The sequence below is a fragment of the Urocitellus parryii genome, chromosome 4 (genome assembly GCF_045843805.1).
Source record: "Urocitellus parryii isolate mUroPar1 chromosome 4, mUroPar1.hap1, whole genome shotgun sequence".
Taxonomy (NCBI): domain Eukaryota; kingdom Metazoa; phylum Chordata; class Mammalia; order Rodentia; family Sciuridae; genus Urocitellus; species Urocitellus parryii.
In genome coordinates this window covers 55,410,013-55,432,626 of record NC_135534.1, presented here as the reverse complement: position 1 = coordinate 55,432,626, position 22,614 = coordinate 55,410,013, and the positions used below count along the sequence as shown (strand labels likewise).

The 22,614-nt window shown below is 37.9% G+C and overlaps 1 protein-coding gene across 1 annotated transcript; it reads right to left on the bottom strand.

The window, feature by feature from the left end:
- Window positions 1-516: 516 nt before the first annotated feature.
- On the bottom strand, window positions 517-16,999 carry LOC144254243 (ovochymase-2-like). Its single transcript, XM_077797260.1, has 16 exons — window positions 16,912-16,999; window positions 14,696-14,805; window positions 12,578-12,669; window positions 11,252-11,424; window positions 10,798-10,893; window positions 10,392-10,543; window positions 9,756-9,945; window positions 8,634-8,657; window positions 6,915-7,005; window positions 6,666-6,790; window positions 5,814-5,954; window positions 5,326-5,456; window positions 3,653-3,746; window positions 3,043-3,177; window positions 1,729-1,809; window positions 517-584 (listed from the first exon to the last, which is right to left on the bottom strand). The coding sequence occupies exons 1-16, from the start codon at window positions 16,997-16,999 to the stop codon at window positions 517-519; spliced, it is 1,791 nt and encodes a 596-aa protein (XP_077653386.1).
- Between the last annotated feature and the right edge of the window lie 5,615 nt (window positions 17,000-22,614).

Below are 22,614 nucleotides of genomic sequence, written 5' to 3'. Positions count from 1 at the left end.
ATGTTTCAGAAAATTTGTAAAAATAGAAATAAATAAAAAATAATATGCTTGACTTTTAACAAACTATTAAAATGGCAAAGTATGAAAGTTTCCCCACTTCCATCCTCTGCCTGGTCCCCTCACCAATGTGTCATCTATATGGAACAGGATATCAATGTCTATGTCAGTGGATGTCATGGAGAACACAAGGAAATGGTAAATCCCAGTAAATTTCAAAACTCATTGGTGTTAAAACATAGTGGGATACTTGCTGTTATTCAGTGAAAGATCTTGTGAGTCAGAACAGGAGTTGGCACATAATTGAGTCATCCCCACCAAATGAGTCAGTTAAGAAGGGAGTTTTTATTCTTGGACTGGAAATATTTCAGTGTTGCTTTGAACAGAAGGGACAATGACCCTTTTGATATATCAACTTGCTTGGATTTGCACCTGTAGTTATTCAATTGAACACTAGGTGTCGCTGTGAAGGAAGTTTGCAGCTATCATCCCTAATCCATTGCCTTTAGGTAAGGAAAATCATCCTGGACAATCTGTGTGGGTTGGCGTAATGAGTTGGAAGGTCTTAAAAGCAGGGCTGAGGCTTCCTGAAAAAAGAGAAGAGATACTGCCAACGGAGAACAACTTCAGTTCCTGCTGTGGATTCAATACTCTCGACATTTTCCCTTTCTGTCTGCCTGCCTTAAGGATGTTCTTGCTTGGTCAGCTCTTACACATCATGCAAGCAAATTCTGAAGCACTCATTTGCTAGAGCTGCTATAACAAAGTACCACAAACTAGGTGGCTTGGAACAACAAGAATTTATTGTCTCACAGTTCTAGAGGTCCAAGATCAATGAGCTGGCAGGTTTGTTCTTTCAGAGATCTGTGATGGAGGTTCCATGGACCTTTCTTGCTTCTGGTGGTTCACTGGCAACTCTCGGTGTTCCTTGGTATTATGATTTGGGCATAAGTTGTTCCCCCAAAATTTCTGTGTTAATGCATGAATATTCAGAGGTTAAATGATTAGGCTGGAAGCTGTAACCTGGTCAGTTCACCCTAGTTTGAATGGACTGACTGGGTGGTAACTTTAGAGGAGGTGGGTCACTGGAGGAATACTCTGGAAGAGTGCATCCTCACTCTGGACCCTATCTCTCCCCCTTTCTCTACTTCCTGACTCCATGAGGTGAGCCATTTTTGTCCACTGTGTCCCTCCACCATGATATCCCACCTCACTTTGGATCTAGAGCAATAGACTCAGCCATCTATGGATTGAGAAATTCTGAAAACAGAGCCCCAAATAGACTTTCCCTCCTCTAAGTGGTTCTTGTTAGGAATTTTGGTCATAGCATTGCAAAGCTGACTAAAACACTTGGCTTATAAATGATATGTCACTGGATTTCTGCCTTCTTCTTCATATCATGTTATGCCTTTTTATGTGTGTCTCTCTACATCCAAATTTCCCCTATAAAGACTAGCATTCATATAGAATTAGGACTACTCTAATGACCTCATTTTAACTCAGTTAATCTCTGTAAAGACCCTATATCCAAGTAAAGCCATATTCTAGGGTACTGGAGGATTCCAACACAATTTGGAAAGAAAACATATTCAACCCATCACACCTGCTTCTCTGACTGAACCCTGGATAATATGTTCCATATATATGTATATGTGTGTATATACATGTGTGTGTGTTTGTGTGTATACACACGCATACACATTAGGTAGTTACAGTCCCCAAACAGCTTACCAGAAGCATTAATTTCTTCAGATGGCATATTCCATGTCTCCAGAAACACTGGTTCATCCTCTAATACCGAGGTGTTTAAATCTGGATATAAACATAACATAATTACTTAATTCACACAAAGAAAACCAGGGTTGGTTTTCTTTGTGTGAATTAAGTCATCAGAAAATGACTTATAAGTCATCAGAAAATGACTTATGAGATAATGTTAGAATTTTGGGACACCTCAGTTAGAAGGACTCTGTGAGTATTTTAACTGAGAAGTGGAATATTGTAACTATAACCTGGCTTTTCTCTTCCAACAGTAGTTTCTTATCAAGAAGGAACAACTTGGGAAGCAGATAATTGCTTCGTGGGATCTCCCATATGGAAGAGGGATCATGGTGAGACTGGGAAAAAAGATATGTAGTCTCCAGGGCCTGGGATTCGTGATTATATTTCATGTTCTGTTTTTTTTTTGTTTTGTTATATGAGCCCTTGCTATATTATAGCCAAGTGTATCTTATCTAATTTAATCTCCACCTCATTCTTTCCTAGACATGATTATTCTCCCATTGTAAGATTTAAAATGACATTGAGATAATTCTTTCTTAAAAAACACCCATCTAGTAAGGATAGGCCAAGATTCAGACACACCATATATCTTTCTTATTTATAGATTCCATATATGTGAATTCACCTACTCACTAAAATGTGTTCATAACCTCAAAAGCAATATTCATGGTGCTTTCACAAACATCTAACTTTCAGGTTTTCGGCTGACGTAAAATAAGGCAATTCCCTGCCTTCTTGTTTCAGCTCTCATCCTATAAACAAATGTCCTTTTCGTGGTCTATTGAGTACCACATTAGTGGGTGTGCTTTTTGTTGGTGACTTCAGTTTAGTGTGTCTTCCAAGCATAGTGCTGAAGTGCCCTCTAGTGTCGCGAAGTGCAAGAAGACTACAACGTACCTCAGAATGTGTTAGAAAAGCTTGGTTCAGATATGAGTTATAGTGCTATTTGCTCTGAATTTAATGCTAATGAATCATTAATGCATATGAAATAATGTGTCTTTAAGCAGAAACACTTAAAACAAAGCTATGTATTGATGGGTTGATAAAAAATGTACAGTGCCCCTAGGAAAATAACTTTGTATTTTCTTAGGAGCAATGGCTCAGTATCCACTTATTCAGTGTTCACGGTGACTTTATAGGATCTAATTACCACAAATTATGAAAATCAAGTGGATCCATGTTGGACTCTAAAGGCTTCCCTTTATTACCACTCTATGAGGATTAGAATTAGACACTGAAGGATCGTTGCCTCCCTCTTCTTACCTGCTATTATAGGAATGAAGGAGACTGCAGCCTGGAAGCCTCTGAAGGTGCCATTTTCATCTGATTGGAAGTTGATGAGCATGACACTGGAGGAGCTCAGCACGGGGGGAGGAACATCATAGCCACACAGCCGAGCTGGTTGAAGACCCATCCAAAGCATCATCCAGTGCCAAGCAAATGAACATGACATGGATAGGAGAAAAAAAAATGTGTCCTCTAGTTAACTTTTGAGAAGTAAGCTTTTCAGGTAAATATCACAATTCATTTTCAAAATAAAAAGGCAGCTTGCTTTTTAAAAAATTCATTTAACCCCATTGATGTTTCAATTCTGTTTCGTCTGCCACACTGCCACTAAAACGCTGCCAAGAGTTGGTTCCAGCTACAGGGCTTATTTTGATGGGACTTTCCCCATCTGGCTCTTCCTTCATTGTGGGCCTTTTGAATTTTCTATTCAAGTGGTTCTTTGGTCCTGTCTCTCTCCTTCTGCCCCTGAAAAAGGAGTGGTGGTACAGGGGAATTAAGGAAAACTGAGCCATATCCTTCATCTCAATCATCTCAAGACTGGGTCTAATTGCAAACCAGGGAAGCTGAGCCTTTGAGGAACACAAACCTATTTCCTTCTTCCTTTCTACGTCACTGTGCACTGTCACATAGTCAGAAGTGCAGTCTCCACTTTCTTCTATTTCCAGACTCTGAAATGACAGCTGAGAAGACTGAAGGTTATTCTCAGAGTAAACAATGCAGATGAATGACCTTATTTTGATTAAGCAAAGAAATCTGGATTTGCTCAACTTGCTCTGGAGGAAGACCTTAGAAGAGAAGAGTAGAATTTTCCGGTTTTCAACTAAATTCCCTCTTCTTATTCCTCCTAGAAATATGCTTATATTTAAATTCTTATCTTTCATTGTGAATAAATTTTTTTCCCTTAATTCTGTTGAAATTTTTGCCTTAACTCTATTTTGGATTTCAGAAAACATTAGAAAAAGAAGATCTATACTCATCTCACTCATTTGTAAAACTCATGTGATCTTGTTTCTGCTCCTAATTTCTGACTTATTTTAGTACTTCAGACACTGCCACGCCCAACTTTTTTCAACTTTTTAATTGTCCAATCCAATTATTCTGCCTTATTGAGGGGTGTGGTCGTGTCTGAATAGTTCATCCTTAATTCTCATTCTCTTTAAACTCTATGTGGTCAGCCCAAAACTATTTGCCACATCTTTTTGTTTATTTGTTTTATTTTGTGTTTTAAGTGAAAAGATCCATTCTCTGGAGTGACTTCACCAATTCAGTTTTACTCCTGCATCTCAGACCTCTTTCCTGTTCAAATATGGTCATGCACAGCATAACAATGTTTTGGTCAACAATGGACCACATATGGGACAGTGGTCTCATAAGATTATACATCTTGTGACCTTGGAGCTGTCTTGGTTGTGTGAAGACACTCTGTAACAGTCACACAATAATAAAACACCTCATGACCATCCAATTCTCAAGACGTGAACTACTGTTAGGAAATATACTCCCATACTGGAGAACTTTGAGGTTTTGTCTGCCCTTACTCCTTCATATACCCCTTGCTTTTAATTATTATTTTAAAAGAAATACTTATAAATAAATCCTAAGTCCAATCTCATCCTGACTGTAGCCTGACCTTCAGCTACCTAGTGACATCTCTCTGCAGATGGTCCATTAGTGTTTAATGGGAAAACAAACCAATGAATGGCCAGTAACACTCATAGGCAAATGTGGAATAAACACCATATCCTGGTATTGACGGGTCTCAGCGTCACCTCCTACATCCCCCACCCCAAGTACACTTGTGACTCTTTGAAGCTAGTCATCCCCTGTGCCTGTTCTGTATTGTTTCTTCTTTGCTCTATCTCGTCTACTTAGAAGGCTTAATGATTTTGGACTAATTGTTATTGACATCTATTTGCCATTACATACACAGTGTTTTGTCAGAGGTTGAATTGTAAGGAAGAAATGCTTGTTTCTAGAAGGAACTAGAGACTGATAAAGTCACCAGGATACAAAGGTTAAGACAACACCACTTTGGGGGGGGGGTGGTTTTGTTTTTAACAAAAACTAAAGAGTGTAAGTGCTATCTAGTGGTAAAAGTGGATAGTTGCAGGGGAAAATAAGCTGGCTCATTATTCAAGTGTTTAATTAAAACTTGAATATAGCCGCGGATAACTCAGATAAAAACCTCTGCTGCTTGGTGCTTCTGATAGCTGTTCTGTGGATATGCCATGGCTAAGGAAGAGTAACCCAAGTCAATACCTTAATTATGTGATGTTTGGGGGCTTGAAAAATCCAGTTACAGTTGGCCATGTCATTGTAGTCTTCAGGATAGTGAAGACTCTGTATGATGCCTTCTTTAAAAAGGATAGTTAAGGAATTGCAACCTGAATCTGAAATACATAAAGAATCTCTAAACAAATGGAAGCACCTAAGGAAGAGGAATTCTCATTGTTCCCTCCCATCTCTCACAGATGATTCATGAACTGAATCTTTAGACAGAGCCAACAAGAAAGAAGAGGGATGTGCATAGATCTTATAGAATTCTTCGGGTCTTCTCAGCTTACTTGGGTAGGTGATAAATACAAATCATCAAGGCTGTGGAAGGAGAGACTGCACCCTGCTCTCAAGCTGGCCAGTTGGTCCCCTCCACTATGGAACTAGAGGGCCTTGCCAGGGGGCTAATGCCTATGATGCCCAAACTTTTTCAAAGGGTCTGGAGGGCTTGTGATAAGTATAAATGGTTTTACCAGGAAAGTAGTTTGGGGTAACAGCTTTATAGGTGAGATTAAACCCAGTGGCATAATCTGTGGCATCAGAAATGAACTTCAGCTTTATAGAATTGGAACCAACAAGAACAGATGAAGGGAGGATTTCTCCACAGAGTTTTCCTGCAAGATGAGAAAGAAGATTCTTGGCTTAGAATCTAGAAAACATCACCCTTTAAATGACTTAAAGAGAACTGAATTTTCCATGATATTTCAGGATTGTCTAAAACAGGGTGTCTCAATCTCAGCACTATTGGGTGTCTTATGTCTTTTTTTTTTTTTTTTTGGTGTCTTATGTAGCACCCTGGCTTCCACCAGTAAAACACCCTCCAGTTGTGACAACCTAACATCTTTCTAGTAATACTCTCTACAGTTGTAACATCCAAAAAAGTCTCTAAGACATAGCCAAATATTTCCTGAGGGGCTAAATCGTGTCCAGTTCAGAACCACAGAGACACCACTCCATTCCTGTTTCTTATGTAACTGTTGTCTCCTTTTCATTGTTTTCTGTCATCATCTGTCTTCTTAGTTTGATGATGCAGGTAAAGATCCTTTTCATGCCTGGGAAAGCAGCTTTCTGCTTGGGAGACCCTGCAATATGCCTAGATTTTACTCCCACTTTAATAAGAGCAAGTGGAAATGATGCAGAAGTGAAATGCCCTGTGACCCTGCAGTCTCAGGTTCAGTTCCTCTGTACTCCTCCTGATCTGAGTCTCAAACTGGGAGACCAGAAGTGTGGCACTTACAGATGACTCCATGCCAAACTTATTGTAACCAGGCCTCTTTAAGCCACTTATTACTGATTTCCACTGGTCAGCGTGAAAATCCACTCACCAAAGAGTCTGTCTTCCAAAGAATACATTGCCAGGTGATTGTGGTGACAAGCCTCTGCATCCATGCGAGAAAAACTGAGCAACACATGCATTCCCTCTGGTGCCAACAGGGTCCATACACACTGTCTGCAGACAGACACATGGAGAGGATGTTATTTCTAGATAGAAAGTGACAATTGCTGTCCAGTTAATGGGTGTAGCCAGACTGGAGGTGGGAGTCTGGGGAAGGGTGACAGAAGGGGCTACTCACTGCTCACTGTCATAATACACGTGGAGACTTTCTGGGAAGTGCAGTTCCCCATCAGACCCGCTGACTAGACCATCCTTTTCACTGCATGATGCTGGGAGGGAAAGTCACGGAATCAGGGTCAATGATGTTGGCTGGCCATAATAGCCCCTCCTTCCAGAAGCGGAGAACACTGGAGCCTCCTGGTTATTCTTTATGTACTCTTTCACTCATTATGAAATATTTTCCTGTCCTGCCTTCTGAGATGCCATATTCATTTTTGTTCCTTTTCGATCCTGCTTAGCCTTGGGATTCTGGATTTGTTTTTCTCCTTAATTCTTTCCTCTGACCCCATTCTGTGGATACAGATATTTCCCAGGTTCTATCCCAGCATTCATCTTCTCTCTATATTTCAGACCTCTGACCAGTCTCAGTCATACCCTCAGTTTTGATGATTAGCTCTGCTTTTCTGAACTTCAGACAGATTTCGCAATGGTCTCCTAGCTATCACCCTGAAACTCAACGTGCTGCTGATGGAATCTCTCTGGGTCAGCAAATCTGCATCCACTTCTGACTTTATGACTTTCTGTATCCTTAGTCTCTTATGCTCAAAACTATCAAAGAATCAAGTTTGTTTCTTTCCTCTTCCTTGCTACTGCTCAACAAAATGACTATAAAGTCCATTCTTTTATCAGGAAAGTCTAGTTCTAATCTATTTATCTAATTAATCAAATTCTTATTGCTCAATAAAGTCCCAAATTTTTGGCTGATGTTTTAAGTTTTCATAACTCGCTATCAAGTTATCTTTCTATTCTTTTCTCTCATGAAACCCCATTACACATCCTTCATTTCAACTGTTTTGGATGACTTACTGGTCTCTTAACATCCTGCATTCTCTTACCTCCATCTCTCAATATCCATCCTTGGATAAGAATGATTCCTTCAACTAGATTTTCAGCTAGAAGCAGCCTCTGAGCTCTGAGGATGCTATTTTCCATATGGCATTTTGTAGGTAGTTTTAGGGGCTCAAAGAACAATTGAAGATCTGAGCTAAGGAGGCCTTAAAGACCATCTAGTCCAACCTCTATTCTTTATAGATGAAGTAACTGAGGTCCAGAGATAGGAAAGAGCTTTCCCCAAATCACAAGGTGAATTAATTGCAGAGCTACAATGTGATACAGGGATGAGTCCCCTATATAAGGAAGGACACTTTCAGGGAGGTGTGTGGAGCTTATTTACCACATCTGTACCACCTCTTTTCTTTCCCAAGTCTCTGATTCAAAACTAGAGTTTGTCAAATGTTTGCTGAATTAGATGGAGCACTGAATAGACAAGAAAAGAAACAGGAGGGAATCCGGGGCTCCTGTGGGCATGTGATTGTACAAACTGGCAGGGCTGAAGGTGTGCTTGGTAGTTTTATACCTAGCAAACATGAAAACTCTTGCTGAGGGGCTGGGGTTGTGGCTCAAGCGGTATCGCGCTCGCCTGGCATGCGTGCGGCCGGGTTCGATCCTCAGCACCACATACAAACAAAGATGTTGTGTCTGCCGAAAACTAAAGAATAAATATTAAAATTCTCTCTCTCTCTCTCTCTCTCTCTCTCTCTCTCTCTCTCTCTCTATCGCTTTAAAAAAAAAAGAAAACTCTTGCTGAGGGTAACTTTTGATTATAGAGGAAACTGATATTCAGAAATGCTAAATGTTAATTCATGCTCCTAGTGGAGCAGGCTACAGGAATACCCACCTCTGGAGCTCTTTCTTTGATGTCCTGGGAAAGAAAAAGAAAAATACAACTCAAAGCTTAGGTATCACAAACAATATTTTAAAAAGTTGGCTCAAAAGTGCAGAGAATTTTTAGTCAATATACTACTATGAAAATCTACTCTTGTGGAAAGAACAGAAAGGATAAATGACAAAGTATGAAAGGGGTCTTGATATAAAAAAAGGAGATGATTTTACTTGGTTTATTGAGTAGCCTAATTAAGAAACAGACAGTAATTAACCAGTGATTAACATGACATTTACACAGAACACAAAGAGGTGATTGTACATAAAAATGGAGGCTAGAGATGGAAATAACTTTCCTACAAGCACAAAAAAGTTTCTAGAATATCTACAACTTGAATTCAATGCTCAGGTACCTGATGCTCTGCCATATGCTCCACAGCAAGTCGTTTTCTACTGAACTAATTTGAATGAACTGTTTCAGGAAAGGATGGAAGGCCCTTTAAGGCTGTTAGAAACCAGGTAAAAAAAAAAAGACTAAGTTGAGTTTGGAGATATAAATGAGGCTACAATTCAGCCCTTGGGGTATGCATTCGCTGGCCTTTTCTGACTTACTGAACTTGGTTCTGTGCCAGGGCTTCTCAACCTTTGCACTACTAACATCTGGGATGAGATTATTCTTTGTGGGACGCCATACTGTGCACTGATAGTATACTTAACAGCATCCATGGCCCCTACCCAGTAGGTGCCACTGCCTCCTCTCTAGTTGTAACAACACAAATAACCCCCTAAATAGTTTCATGGGTGGCAAAATTACTACTGTTTTATGCTATAGCTAGCTGAATCTTGCTGGAACAACTGAGAAATAAGTGGAGAAAACATATCTTCAAGTTGAAACTGTTTCAATTAAAGGCAATCTTGACAAAATAAAAAATGTATGAATTCATATATCATTGAACATTTTCTACTGTATCACATACCATATTCAGCTCTTGTTTTTCACAACAAATTTCATAATCTTTATGCACCAATTGAGAACAGAAGTAGACCTCTTTACTCTGGTCCTGACGTGGCTAGACAGCTGATGATCTGCCCTAGCAGAAAACACCAACTTCTTAACCTCGCATAATGGCTTTATTACCAGTTTGGATGTGTTCACGGATCCAGGGAAGCACTTTACTAATATCTGTGAAGATCCCAGGGGACCCTTGCTCATCTTTCTGCCCATTGTTTCTCCAGCTTCGACCACAGCCCAAACCCCAGGAAGTCACGCCAGCCAGAGTCCAGGCTCCTTTCTTATTTCGGCACATGAGTGAGCCACCTGAATCTCCCTGAAGAAGAAAGAAGCTTCTTTTACCATCATTGTCAGTGTTGATGCCCTACAGCGCTCACTCTTCATCCACAGGATACTTAATAATTGACCTCAGCTCTTGATCAATGGGAGAACAGAAGACCAGTAAAATTCCAAACATCTACAAACTCCAAATAAGAAAGCTCCATCCATCCTGCAGGGATGAATCCTGAGCTTATTCTTGGCACTATTTCTATTATTTCGTCTTTTTGGAAAAATCAGATAACCTCCTCTGAACACCCCTGCTCAAAACAGATTGTTTAAACTTTCCCTTTATTTTGACTTTATCTTTCCTTTTTACTTCTGGCTCTTCTTTCCAGATTCCAGGTTTAGCTGGAACCAGCCTTCCTGAAGCCCCTCACCTGCTAAAAAAGCTGAGGAGAGACCTGCCTGGGCGGAGCCTGTCAGCCCGCCACTGCCACTCACCTTACATGCATCCCTCCCTCCATCGGGGGAGCCTGTGCAGAGAAAGGTCTTCCCATTAAATGGCTTCTTTAGGGTTAACAGAGCTGCCACACACTCCTTCTTGGATAAAATAGGCAGGTTCACCTCCTGCAGGACTTGTGAGAGGATGCCATCTGTAACACAGGACAGGAGCCTCAGCAAGGCACACTGACCCTTTCTGAGTTGAAGATGCCCTATTCACCTCATCAACTGGATTCAGGTTTGTGTCCTTTGGAAAAACCTAAATTTCTAAGTACAATGTTACATTTTTTTATCTTTCAAAATGTTGACATAACTGTTTTAAAAAAGTAGATTAAAATTCTATTTTCTGATTGCCCACCAGAAAGTTCTAACCTCTGATTAAGAAGAGTGGCACAGGTATTCTTACCTTCAGTCAAGCGGCCCCATCCTGCAGTTGTACAAATAAATCCAGCCTCAAATCTCTCCCCTGGTTCTGGAAGACACACAGGTCCCACCAACTGGCCTAAAAAAACATCAAAGCAGTGCTCATCTCATTCACAGAGGACAGGATACCATTAGCCATTCACCAATTTGCATCTAGGTGCAAAGACCTTGGTGAGAGTTGTAATATCTGCCTGGAACCTACTGGGGTTACTTATCAGATAGAGATCCTCTCCTCTCTTGACTCCACATAATTCTATATCCAGAACTACAAGCAGAGAGAGTTTCAGGTAGAGAACCTTCCAGCCTAAATCTCTATCTCAAAACACATGATTTAGAACAGCTGGGTACATGCTATATAATGTGAACTGCAGGGAATTATGAATCAAAGGTCATTGGAACAGGGGGCATGCAAATCAGGGTGAACCTCAAATGTTTACCAAATTGGAAGGTCCCAGCCATCCTCAAAATGGCAATATCATAGTCCATTGGTTTCTTGATGGTGAATCGTGGGTGTACAATGATGGTTTCAATGGTGAGGGTTTGCTCTCTTGGCTCTTCCTGGCTCAAGTCATGTTCTCCAGCAGTAACGTTCAAAGTTGATGCAAAGTTTCTATGAAGAGGGAGCAGTAAAATGGTAGATTTCAATGAAACTCACAGTACAGCTGCTGACAAATTTGTCTCTTTAAAATTATATAGATAATGTGGGTGGTGGGGTTGCTGAGAAAATGAGAATGATTCCAATGCTATTAGAAAGAACATGCAGAGATCCCCAGTTTCAGTGCAGAATTAGTAAAGAGTGGCTTCATATGGAGCAATGATATGATAAACTTAACATTTATTATCTCTAGATAATCAGTTCTGATTATCTAGAGATGCATATACATTGTAATTCAGGCTTCTGAAGTCTAGAGGACGATAGTCAGCTATCCTGGGATATTTTTCCAAACTTAATACCAATGAAATACTTTGAGAATGATTTGGGATTCCCACTAAGTATGCTGCTTCAACGTCAAAGATCTCATGCAGAGTGTATATTATGAAGAATAGCATAATAACTCTAATGTCACAGAGAGCACACACACTCAAGGATTTAGAACTAATTACAACAAGGGAAAATTGGGATCTTCTCCTTACCTTCCTTATATCTGTGATTTAAAGACTTTATACGACATGGAAAAGACCCCATCTTCCTGGATAATCAGAAAGGAGTTTGGTAGGATTGTTGAGATGGATGAAGAGCTTTGGCTTACCATTTTTTGGAATCCTTTATCTCTAAGATTGATACTTCTATACAAAATTAGAAAGGGCATCATTTTCTCTTGGTATATGCCTCTGAATTTTGACTATATTACGTACCTAATCTAACATACCACATCTCACTAGCCTACTGTCTGCCACATTGTGGAGAAATTATCAGTTGACTATTCTTTCAGTCTATTAGCTCTCTGGTGGTAGGGATTGTGTCTCAATTTTTGCATGTTGGCACTCCCTGGTGTCTAGCTGGGCATCCAAATAAATTTTGCAGACTTAAATGAAAGAGGACAAAAATGGAGACAGGATCTTGATTACAATTTAGTGAAGTATTTTACCTCTGTGAAGAATGTGTATTTTCAACCTAGTTGAGTAGCATCTGACAATGTCACCAAGCCCCATTTATGTTATAGCATTAGAGTTTCCCCCATATTTTAAGAGTCATCACTGAAGATTCCAAGGGAGAGGAGCGAGGTGATCTGATTTTCTTCCTTGAGTGAGTCCATCCCTACCTGTTTGCTACACAGTGAGCAGCTGTGATCACCCACTGTGGAGAGATGATGGTTCCTCCACAGATATGCTTCTGCCTTTGTTTCAGAGACACCTGAATAGTAAAGACCTTAAATGGGTACAAGTTCATGCTCAAGGATTCCCCAAATCTGACATAAATCTGACAACTGAGCATATTCTAAAATATAGACCCAGACACTCATAATTTCTTTTTTTTTAAGAGAGAGAGAGAGAGAGAGAGAGAGAGAGAGTGTGTGTGAGAGAGAGAGAGAGAGAGAGAGAATTTTTTAATATTTATTTTTTAGTTCTTGGCGGACACAACATCTTTGTTTGTATGTGGTGCTGAGGATCGAACCCGGGCTGCTCGCATGCCAGACGAGCGCACTATCGCTTGAGCCACATCCCCAGCCCTCACTCATAATTTCTTAATGGGTAAAATGCATACACTACAGCTCAGAAAGAAGGGTAGTGCTGGAACCAGAACATCCCCAGCCTTGGTCTAGATAAGATGTGGTTAATTTGAAATGATTGGCTGTAAGAGTTTTAGTAGAGATGGTAGTTAGAAATATTAGTATTTATTTCTTTATTTGGATAACACTGTTGACCCAGATCTGTGGCTCTGACAGTATGAACATTACCTATGAATGAAGAAAAAGAAGTAGAAAATATAGCTGAGTACAGCTGTTTTGGGAAAAAGGCAAGTTGTAGACTTGGGAGCCTTTCAACACATGCTCCAATTATCCAAGCCTCTTAGAGAAATAGTTTGGACCTATAATTTTCTCATACTTTTAATAAACTCTTTGACCCTTTTATCTTTTTCAAAGTCATTCTGATTCTACCTCTCGAGCATACTTTTTAATCTTTGGTTTATCCTATTCATAATATTTTATTTGATTCTAAAATGACTTTAATGTACAATTAAATACTTTTAATGACAATATTTACATTTTTGGAATTAGAACATAGCAATTTATTAGAATTGTCCACTTTTGACCAAAAATTATTTAATGAGAAATCAAAGGAAAAGTAATGCAGAGGGAGCAATGGTAGAGCTCAGGCATGCTTAGTATTTGTGAGGCCTTGGGTTTGATCCTCAGCATGAGAGAGAGGGAAAGAGGAAGAGGAAGAGGGAGAGAAGGAGGGAAGGAGGGAGGGAGAGAGAGGGACAGAGGAAAAGGGGGGAGAAAGAGAAAGAGAGAAACAGAGTGAAGAGGCCAAGAATAGAACAAAGAGCAAGTAAGTAAAAGTCAATGAATTACTGTTAATAGGAACTGAACATGGACTTCTAAACTGTCTAGAAAAATACCTGATCAAGTAACTAACTGATCAGTCTAACTATTCTATCAAGTATTTAACCAGCTAATCAAATGACAATTACTCAGCTAATCAGTCAACCTCCCGAACACAAACTTAGTCAACCAACCATTAACATTTGTTCATTGACTTAAAAGTTATGACTTATCCATGAGAAATAAAAATAAAGAAGGATTGCTTTAATGGAAATTTAAGAAGCAAGAAGATAATGTTCCCTCAAGGGTAAGGAAAATCTCAAGAGTTTCAAAGACAATAGATGCAAACCCTGGGGCTGGTGCAGAAGCACAAATCCATTTTCATGTCATAGAAGGATCAGGAAATTAAACTGAGGTAGAATTCCTAGGACATTAGATACTAAGGAGGCAGTATTCTTGACTACTCTGTGAGAGGTCCTATTATATACCTGAGAACCTTACACCCCAAACACAAAGTGGATTCTCTGGTCTTTAACTATAACAAGTCAAATATATTTTAAAATATACTCGTTCAATCAAGAATTGTTTTTTAAATAGTAAATTCATTTTTTTAGCTTCTTGAAGTGGTATTTTTGTCTTAAGGGTTGAAAGTTATGGATTGCATTACTGTTAATAGTTTGTGACTCAAGTCAACAGCGCATATAATTGTTCTGAACAAACTTTTTCTGGAACTCAATTGTACTTCATGAGGAACTTGGATTTTTGTATGCACTCATAAGATTGTTAGTGAAGGACTAGACAGGATGGAGCACTGAAGACTCAATTATTGAGGAGATCCAGCCCTGAGACATCTCACAACTCACATACCAGAGAATATTTCTTGAGACTCACCTGCCAGGGGTAAGAACCCTTTTTCACTTGGCTTCCCCCAACAATGCGACTGAAAATGTTAAAATAATTCTGAGGCCCTATCTTAGCCAGATTCTTCCCACATTCAGTACCTGGGGAAAAAAATAAGACAAACATTGAGTGACTAAATAGTTTCTAATACTGAGCAACATAGGAAAGCCTTCTGAGCATGAAAAATCAGCAAGACAGGGAGTAGAAAGATTACAAAGTGATTCTAAGTTAGTTGTTGGGATTTGCTTTAATTTTCAGTAAACTGCTCAGTTTGTGTCAATGTAGGATAAGTATATCATAAAGGGATATACTTTCCTGAAGTATGGGTTAAGGCCTCAGGAGGAGGTCTCCAGTGGGTTATTAGGAATGCAGACCTCTTTTGATTCTGAGCTCTCTAGCCCCTGAGAGCTTTCTCACAGCACTCTGTATTCTCTTCTATGATATCTATCATGCACCATTATGGCTATTTCTGTGTCTTTCAACACAAGTGTATGGTGGGATCCTCAAATATAGGAACATAAGTCTTAGAAATACTGACATCCACAACATCTACCACAATTCCTGAAGAATAGAGTTGCTCAACTAATTGTCAGTGATAACATCCTCTGCTTTCATTGAAGTTGTGTGCATATTTCTCTGTTCCACTCATGAGACTGAGTCTGAGACTGCAGTCTGTGGTGCCAGTCACACAGTCATATATTAACAAATGCTACTGGATTGATTTCTCTGCTGGGATGGAAAGGACTGTGGAGTGAAGACAGTGTCCTGATTCACATACCAGAGTTTAGATTAGAAGGTTGCCAGGTAATAAGACAAATCTTTCCTCTTTGTGGAAAAGACTTTATCCCTTAAAAATTTGCATTCATTTTCACTCCGTGGGCTTTTTTGACTTCTCAAATAAAAAATAGGTTAGATTAAAGATACTGATCTCTACCAGGTAATTTAGAGATGGCATGTATGCACATGTTCTTCCTGTAGGTCTTTCCACATGATTTTAGGAGGGTTTATAAAACCCTGTCTCATAATCTACCCACTCCTTTGCCTAAATAAATCCTCTCATTTACTTCTGAGCTTGGAAATCATCTCAAGTGAGGAGTCGTCCTTGATTTCTTAAAACTGGGTTAAGGGTCTCTCCCCTGGGTTGTTGTAGCAATCCTTCTCCCCCAGCCCATCACTTACTTAATCGCTTTTACCATGCTATACTTGTATAGTTCGCTCCATCATCAGACCATGAACTATTTGAGGAAAAGAACTACATCTTATTCATCTCTGTATTTCTTAGGTTTAGCACAATTCCCAGCATTATTTTCCCTGGAAATTAAGTGAGTCATCAAAATGTTTTTTTCTTTAGAACATATCTCTAATAACACAGATATTTAGACAAATATGCTAAAATATAAAAACCTCTTTCATAGAACTCCCTGTTTAATCTTCATTCCATGCCTAAGGATCAAGCATTGTTATCTACGCATTTCAGATGAAAAAAATAAAAGAATCAAAGAGATGCTCACCTAAATGATAGCAGTGCATGAATATAATGCTCAATTTTTTTTTTATTCTGAAGCCAGTGGGAGTACAATGTTGGATCAACAGCTTATTTTCTAACTGCTTCAGCTGAATGAGTCATAAATAATTTAGATACAAAATTTATTGTTTCCCTGAACTCGCTGAAGCAAAGACAGAAATTTATTATTTCCTGAACTCACTGAGGCAAAGACAGAAAACATGGTGGTTCTTTGGGCTGGCACAACTCTGACCACAAAGAAGCCTGCCAAGAACTATTTTCAGATTATGATAATCACAAGGAAAAGACTATTTCCAATTATCACAGTGAACATGCTTCATATTTCCTAGCAATATAATTTTCCAAAAGATTACAAATACTTCTAGACCTATGCTTATGTGCAGAGTTTGCTCCGTGAAAGATGGTACTATGAAACATGTCCAAATAAATAAATAAATAACCCCAGTTCACTTAGTACACCTAAGTGAAACAAACTTAGTTGCATTCCTTAAGCATTTCGCCCTATTTCACATGCCGATTGTAGGAGCAAAATCAAAAATTTATTGAAGAAATAATCAGAACTCTAAAACATATTTGCTTGTTCAATTTTTCCAAAATAATATGGAGTGCAGTTGTGATGCCCATTGTCAGTAAAGGTGGTTCCTTGAGACAAAGGTAGTTATAGAGCTTATTTGGAACTTACCTTTGGGAAGAGGAAGATTTGCAGATGTGCCTTGTTCCAAACAGACCATTCCTAGTAGCAAAATCATCTTGTTCCAGCTTACAGGCATTTTGAAACTCAAATGCCCCTGAAATTTTAAAGACACTAAGGAGAACAAAAGTAGAAATTCTTGGGAGACCAGAAATAAGCCAATTTAAAACAGGTTCATTCATTAACTAAGGCTTGAGGCATTCAACCATGCCCATATGATGTTTCTCAATGTGGTTTCTTGCAAAATGTAGAGAATCAACCACAAAAGCAGAGTCTTCATCTAGACTTATGTGTTCATTACACCTACATCAGTTAGTTGCTTCCCCTAGAAATGTTTCTGACTAACAAAGTGTCTGGCGTCTAAGGTCTTCATTTGCAAACAATACTTACTCCTTTGTATAGGTTACTGTTTTCCAAAAGAGGATTGAATACCAAAATTGTCCTTGTTTGCAAGAGTAGACTTCCGTACCTGTTTGCAAACAAGCATCAGAATTTACTAAAACATTTTATTTAAATTTTGTTTCCCAAATGTGGCTATGATTGCCATGTGTTAGAGAAGGAGAGGAGAGAAAAGAGACTTGGGTAGTATACTCAGGAATTCATGCTACTAGACAGTTGTTTTGGATACTGTCCATAAGGATATTTGTGAATCTATATTCTCCCACCATGTTTTTTGTATTTCTAGAAGATAAACACTAAATATTCACATTTACTACTAGTAGGTGTGTAGGCACAGGAAAGTAGCTATGATTACTTATAAGTCTTCCTCTTTCCTGGCTAAGACTTTGACACATCATTATTGTGTAAGAAACGAATAAGAATTGATCAATGCCAACAATAACCACATAAGGATATGAGATTTTTATGTCAACTTTTTAGAAATTGCCTTCTCAAAGTAGCAATTGTCAGACTAAAAGTCCATAACTTTCTTGTAGCAACATTTCCAACTTGAAAAAAACAAATCTAAATAAAGAAAATAATGTAAGTGCAAAATAAACATTTTAAACCCAAAATTTATGAGTGCTGCATATTTAGGAAAAACAGAAAGAAGGAAACCAAATCCCTCGTTGTGGCATCATCCTTAACTTATGCTTCTTAATTCTGAAATCAAAAATTTGCGACTGTTAATTTGGGGGTTATATCAATCCTAAGAGGTATGTAATCAATCAATGCCTAAGCCATAATCAAAATTCAATCTTTCTTTGACAAATGCTTTTAAAGATTCTATTAGATTTCATCAATCACTTTTCAGAGTAACTTCAAAAGGAATATGGCTCTTTGGACTCCAAAATTCACTATATCTTGTCTAAACTTTTTGTACTATGTCTCTCATTTCCAAATAATTTCTGCCCTTTTAGAATCTATTTTTTTTATCAGCAACCTCATTATTTTTGATTATCCATAAGGCACTTTCTTATTGCCCTTAATTATTTTATAATTCAATTTGTAATTTTTATCTTTCATTTGCCTTCAGTTTCAAGTGTATCATCTTTTGTTGCAGCAAGGAATAAACCAGGTGGACTCAGCAACTCCACTTAGGGATTGGATTAAATGACCTCTTGAGAACTATGATCTCCGGTTCCTGCTCCAGGTCTATGATAAGAAAGATGTGTTAAGTAAATGAACTCATAGCAATGCTGGAAAATCAGAAAGTGGAGGGAAAATTTTAGTATTCCCAAATTATGAATTATTTTAGAAAGATAAAAAACAGATGGAGTCCAATAGAAGGAAGAACCACAGGCTTACATGTCTGTTAAGAAAAAAATGCTGACAAAGTTTCAGAGTAATAGAACTTCAGAGGTAGCAGCAAAAGGAGCAGGAAAAAGGTTCAGAATATTACCCAGGTCAATGTTTGGGTGGCCCAGTAGATTTTAGACATATGAATTCTTCCCACTCCAACTCACTCCAAATAAGAATCACAGTGTTTTCCCTGGGAAGGATGTGTGAGGGAGTATGTGGACCTAAGAGGCAAGGCACATCTCCAGGTGGATGGCCACATCAAGAAAGAACGAGGACAGGTTCAGAAATCCAGCTCCTGAACTCCAGGATAATACATCCTGTCCCTTTCTCAGGAGCACTGGAAATGGCTGTGGCAAACGTTTATGGCATTCACATCAAAGCTTAAATAGATAATCAGAAGAAAATGGTTGAACAACGATCAAGAAACAACTAAAAAAGAAAGAAAAAAAGAAACATTTGATTGTTGAGAGTAAACAATATGATGGAGGAGATACACCAAATGTAATCATTAGAATATCCAATATCCATGGAAACAGAGTTTACCAAAAGCAATTAGAATAAAATCTTTAAAAAAGTATAGTTAATTTACTGAAAGGGATATGAGAAAATATTGCAAGCAAAAAAAATCCATTTCAGGTGAGAAGATGTTGCTCCTGGTGACTCCACTCTGGCACACCTCCATCCAGCATGCCACTTCAGGGGTGAGCTGGTGCTTGCTGAGGAAGCAGCAAGGCTGGTTGTGCTTTGTCTTGACCACTAGGGGCGCACAAGTTCCCTGAACACCAGCAGCTGGGACTGTGGCTGTGTTCCGGGTGTTAGGCTCATCTAACTGCTTATTTTAGGCACTAAAAAATAAAAATTTTATTGCTGAATTTCTTCTAAAAAAGCAAAACCCTCAACTGATGGGTTGAACATCAAAATGTATGCAGGGAATTCTCTATCATTGAGCCTGGAAGCAGCACTGAAAGTGCCTAACACAGTACAAAAGGTCAAAGAGAAGGAGAAAAAAATTTTTACTTTATATATTTTTTTATTTGTTCTAATTAGTTATATATGACAGTAGAATGCATTTAGACACTTTGACATATCATACATAAATGGGATATGATTTCTCATTTTTCTGATTTTACCTGTTGTAGAATCACACTGGTAATGCAGTCATATATGTATACAAAGTAATAATGTATGTTTCATTCTACTATACTTCCTATCCTCATACCTGCTCTCCCCCATTCACTCCCCTCTACCGAATCTAAAATAACTCTATTCTTCCTAAGCACTCCCACCCCCACTGCCTTAGTGAATTAGCATCCACATATCAGAGAAAATATTTGCCCTTTGGGTTTTGGGGATTGGCTTATTTCACTTAGCATGATATTCTCCAACTCCATCCATTTACCTGCAAATGTCATAATTTCATTCTTCTTTAAAGCTGAGTAATATTCCATTGACTATATATAACACATTTTCTTTATTCATTCATCTGTTGAAGGGCACCTAGGTTGGTTCCATAGTTCAGCTATTGTGAATTGTGCTGCTATATACATTAATGTGGCTGTGTCACTGTAGTGTGCTGATTTTAAGTCATTTGGGTATAAACGGAGGAGTGGGATAACTGGGTCAAATGGTGGTTCCATTCCAAGTTTTCTGAGGAATCTCCATACTGCTTTCCATAGTGTTTGTACCAATTTGCAGTCCCATCAGCAATATATGAATGTGCCTTTTTTTAAGAAGGGGAAAAAAATTAAAGGTGAGAGATGAGAATCATTGATTGAGAAGTCCAACATGTATGTAGTAAAAATCCCAAACAAAGGGACCAGTAAAGTGGGAGTGGAATTAACTTGCTAATAATATAATTAGAAAAAAACTTTAGTGCTGAAGAGAGTCAAGCATTCTCAGAAAGAAACGTCTCTTTAAATATCAAGCATGAAGAATGACAAGAAACAACTACTTCCAAAGTCATGTAATGAAATTTTAAAAACAAGGAATATAGAGACTATCCTAAATTTTCACAAATAACAACAATTATCTATAGAGGAAGCAAATACTAACACCAGACTTTTCATTAGCCACACTAGATACTAAAAGATAAAAAAGCAACTCTTCAAAAAGTTGTGTGGTGGGAAATAATCATGCATATGGAATGCTATATCCAAATAATATATGATTCAAGCAGGAGAAAAAAATCCATTTTCATATCATGGAAAGACTCAGAAATTTTAATACTCACCTTTCTGGATGAGGAGAGAGTAGATGGGCACATGTGAAACCTGAGGAACAGGAGTGAGTAAAGGAACAAATAAAAGTCATTTATTAGTTTAGATAATTGTTGGTCAAACACTTCATAGCTAAATTTCTCGATGATTTAACACGTGAGATGGGGAGTAGTAAAAGCTGGAAGAGAGAGAGGGACAGACAGGTCAGATTCTCGTCAAGTTCCAAGTTAGGGTTTAAGAGCAAGTTAATTCCAGACATTGACAGAATAAGTAAACAATGTATTAAACCATTAGGAGTTTGTAGGGTCAAGAATGTAGCTCATTGGTAGAAAGTTTACCCAAAGTGCAATACAGTCATAACTATAGGAAAAGTAGAAATGAGGTACATAAATTCTGTGTTATTAGGTTGAAAGCAATACAAAGAAAAATGAATTTCAGTCTAACTGATATAAATAATGATAGGAAAACAACAACCAAAGCAACAATAACAGAGGAAAAATAATAACAAGAAAACTCAAAATTAGATACCGTCACAATAATGGTGGTATTCATTGCAAAACTGAACAAGTTTGATCAATAAGGAAATATGTGCTCTCGAATATTGCAGATGGGAATGAGATTGACAAAAAAACAATTTTAAATGTTTTATAAAAATAAAAAGTGAAATTCACAGGAACTTATAGCAGTCACGATCATTTATATATCTAACAATGCAGTGTTGAAATATTTAAAACAAAACTAATAGGAATACGGTGAAATGGGGGGGAAAGTCCATAATTATAATGCACGACTTTGAGGAACTGGTAGGTCAAATAAATAACAAAAAGTGTGATCTGATAGCTTATTAACAAAACATCATTCCTTAAACAGTGCTAGTTGTCTTTAAGGGGCAGTTGGAAGTATCTACTAGAATTTAAATTGTGCAAATCTTTTGATCCACTATCTCCCTTCTTCGTGTACATCATAGAGAAATAGTGTTGCCATGAAACATGAGAAGGGCTATAATTAAATGAATAATAAATACATTGAAATCATATGAATCATTACAAAGAATGAAAAAGATTAATACATACATGGAATTGTCTAAAATATTTTTGAAAAAAATTATGACATTAGCATCCCTTATTAAAAACAACATGGAAATTTTAAAAAGGAAAAGATTTTTGGCTTACTACTGAAAGTATTGGGATAGAGATGATTATGGAGTAGGGAAAGGAATTACCTTCAATAACTAGATCACTATCTTCAGAGCCCAGGATTTTGAAGATATTACATATATATATATATATATATATATATATATATAACATATATATTATATATATAATATATAATATATATATTATATATAATATATAAAATACATGTATATAAAAATACATATATATATATATATGTATATATATGTCAAACCAATTGTAATGTGGGTCACTTTCACACAGAGGAAAGCATCACAGCTCTTCCTGTAGCTCCATAAGGTGAAACTAAATATAAACCTCATGAAAACGCTTGACAGCAGACACTTGGTTATGGCTGCTTCTCGGAAATGGCACTGATGATCACAGCATAGCTCATGCTAATTATGTTTATCCAAGTCAAGTTTCAAAACTAATTAGATCTTTGCACTTGTATTACCTGTATGCTAATAATAAAGAGAATAAATGAAGCCCCTGAGATCTTAATGAATATCTTAGCCAGCATAATGGTGTATGAATACATAAACACACCTAATTTTCTT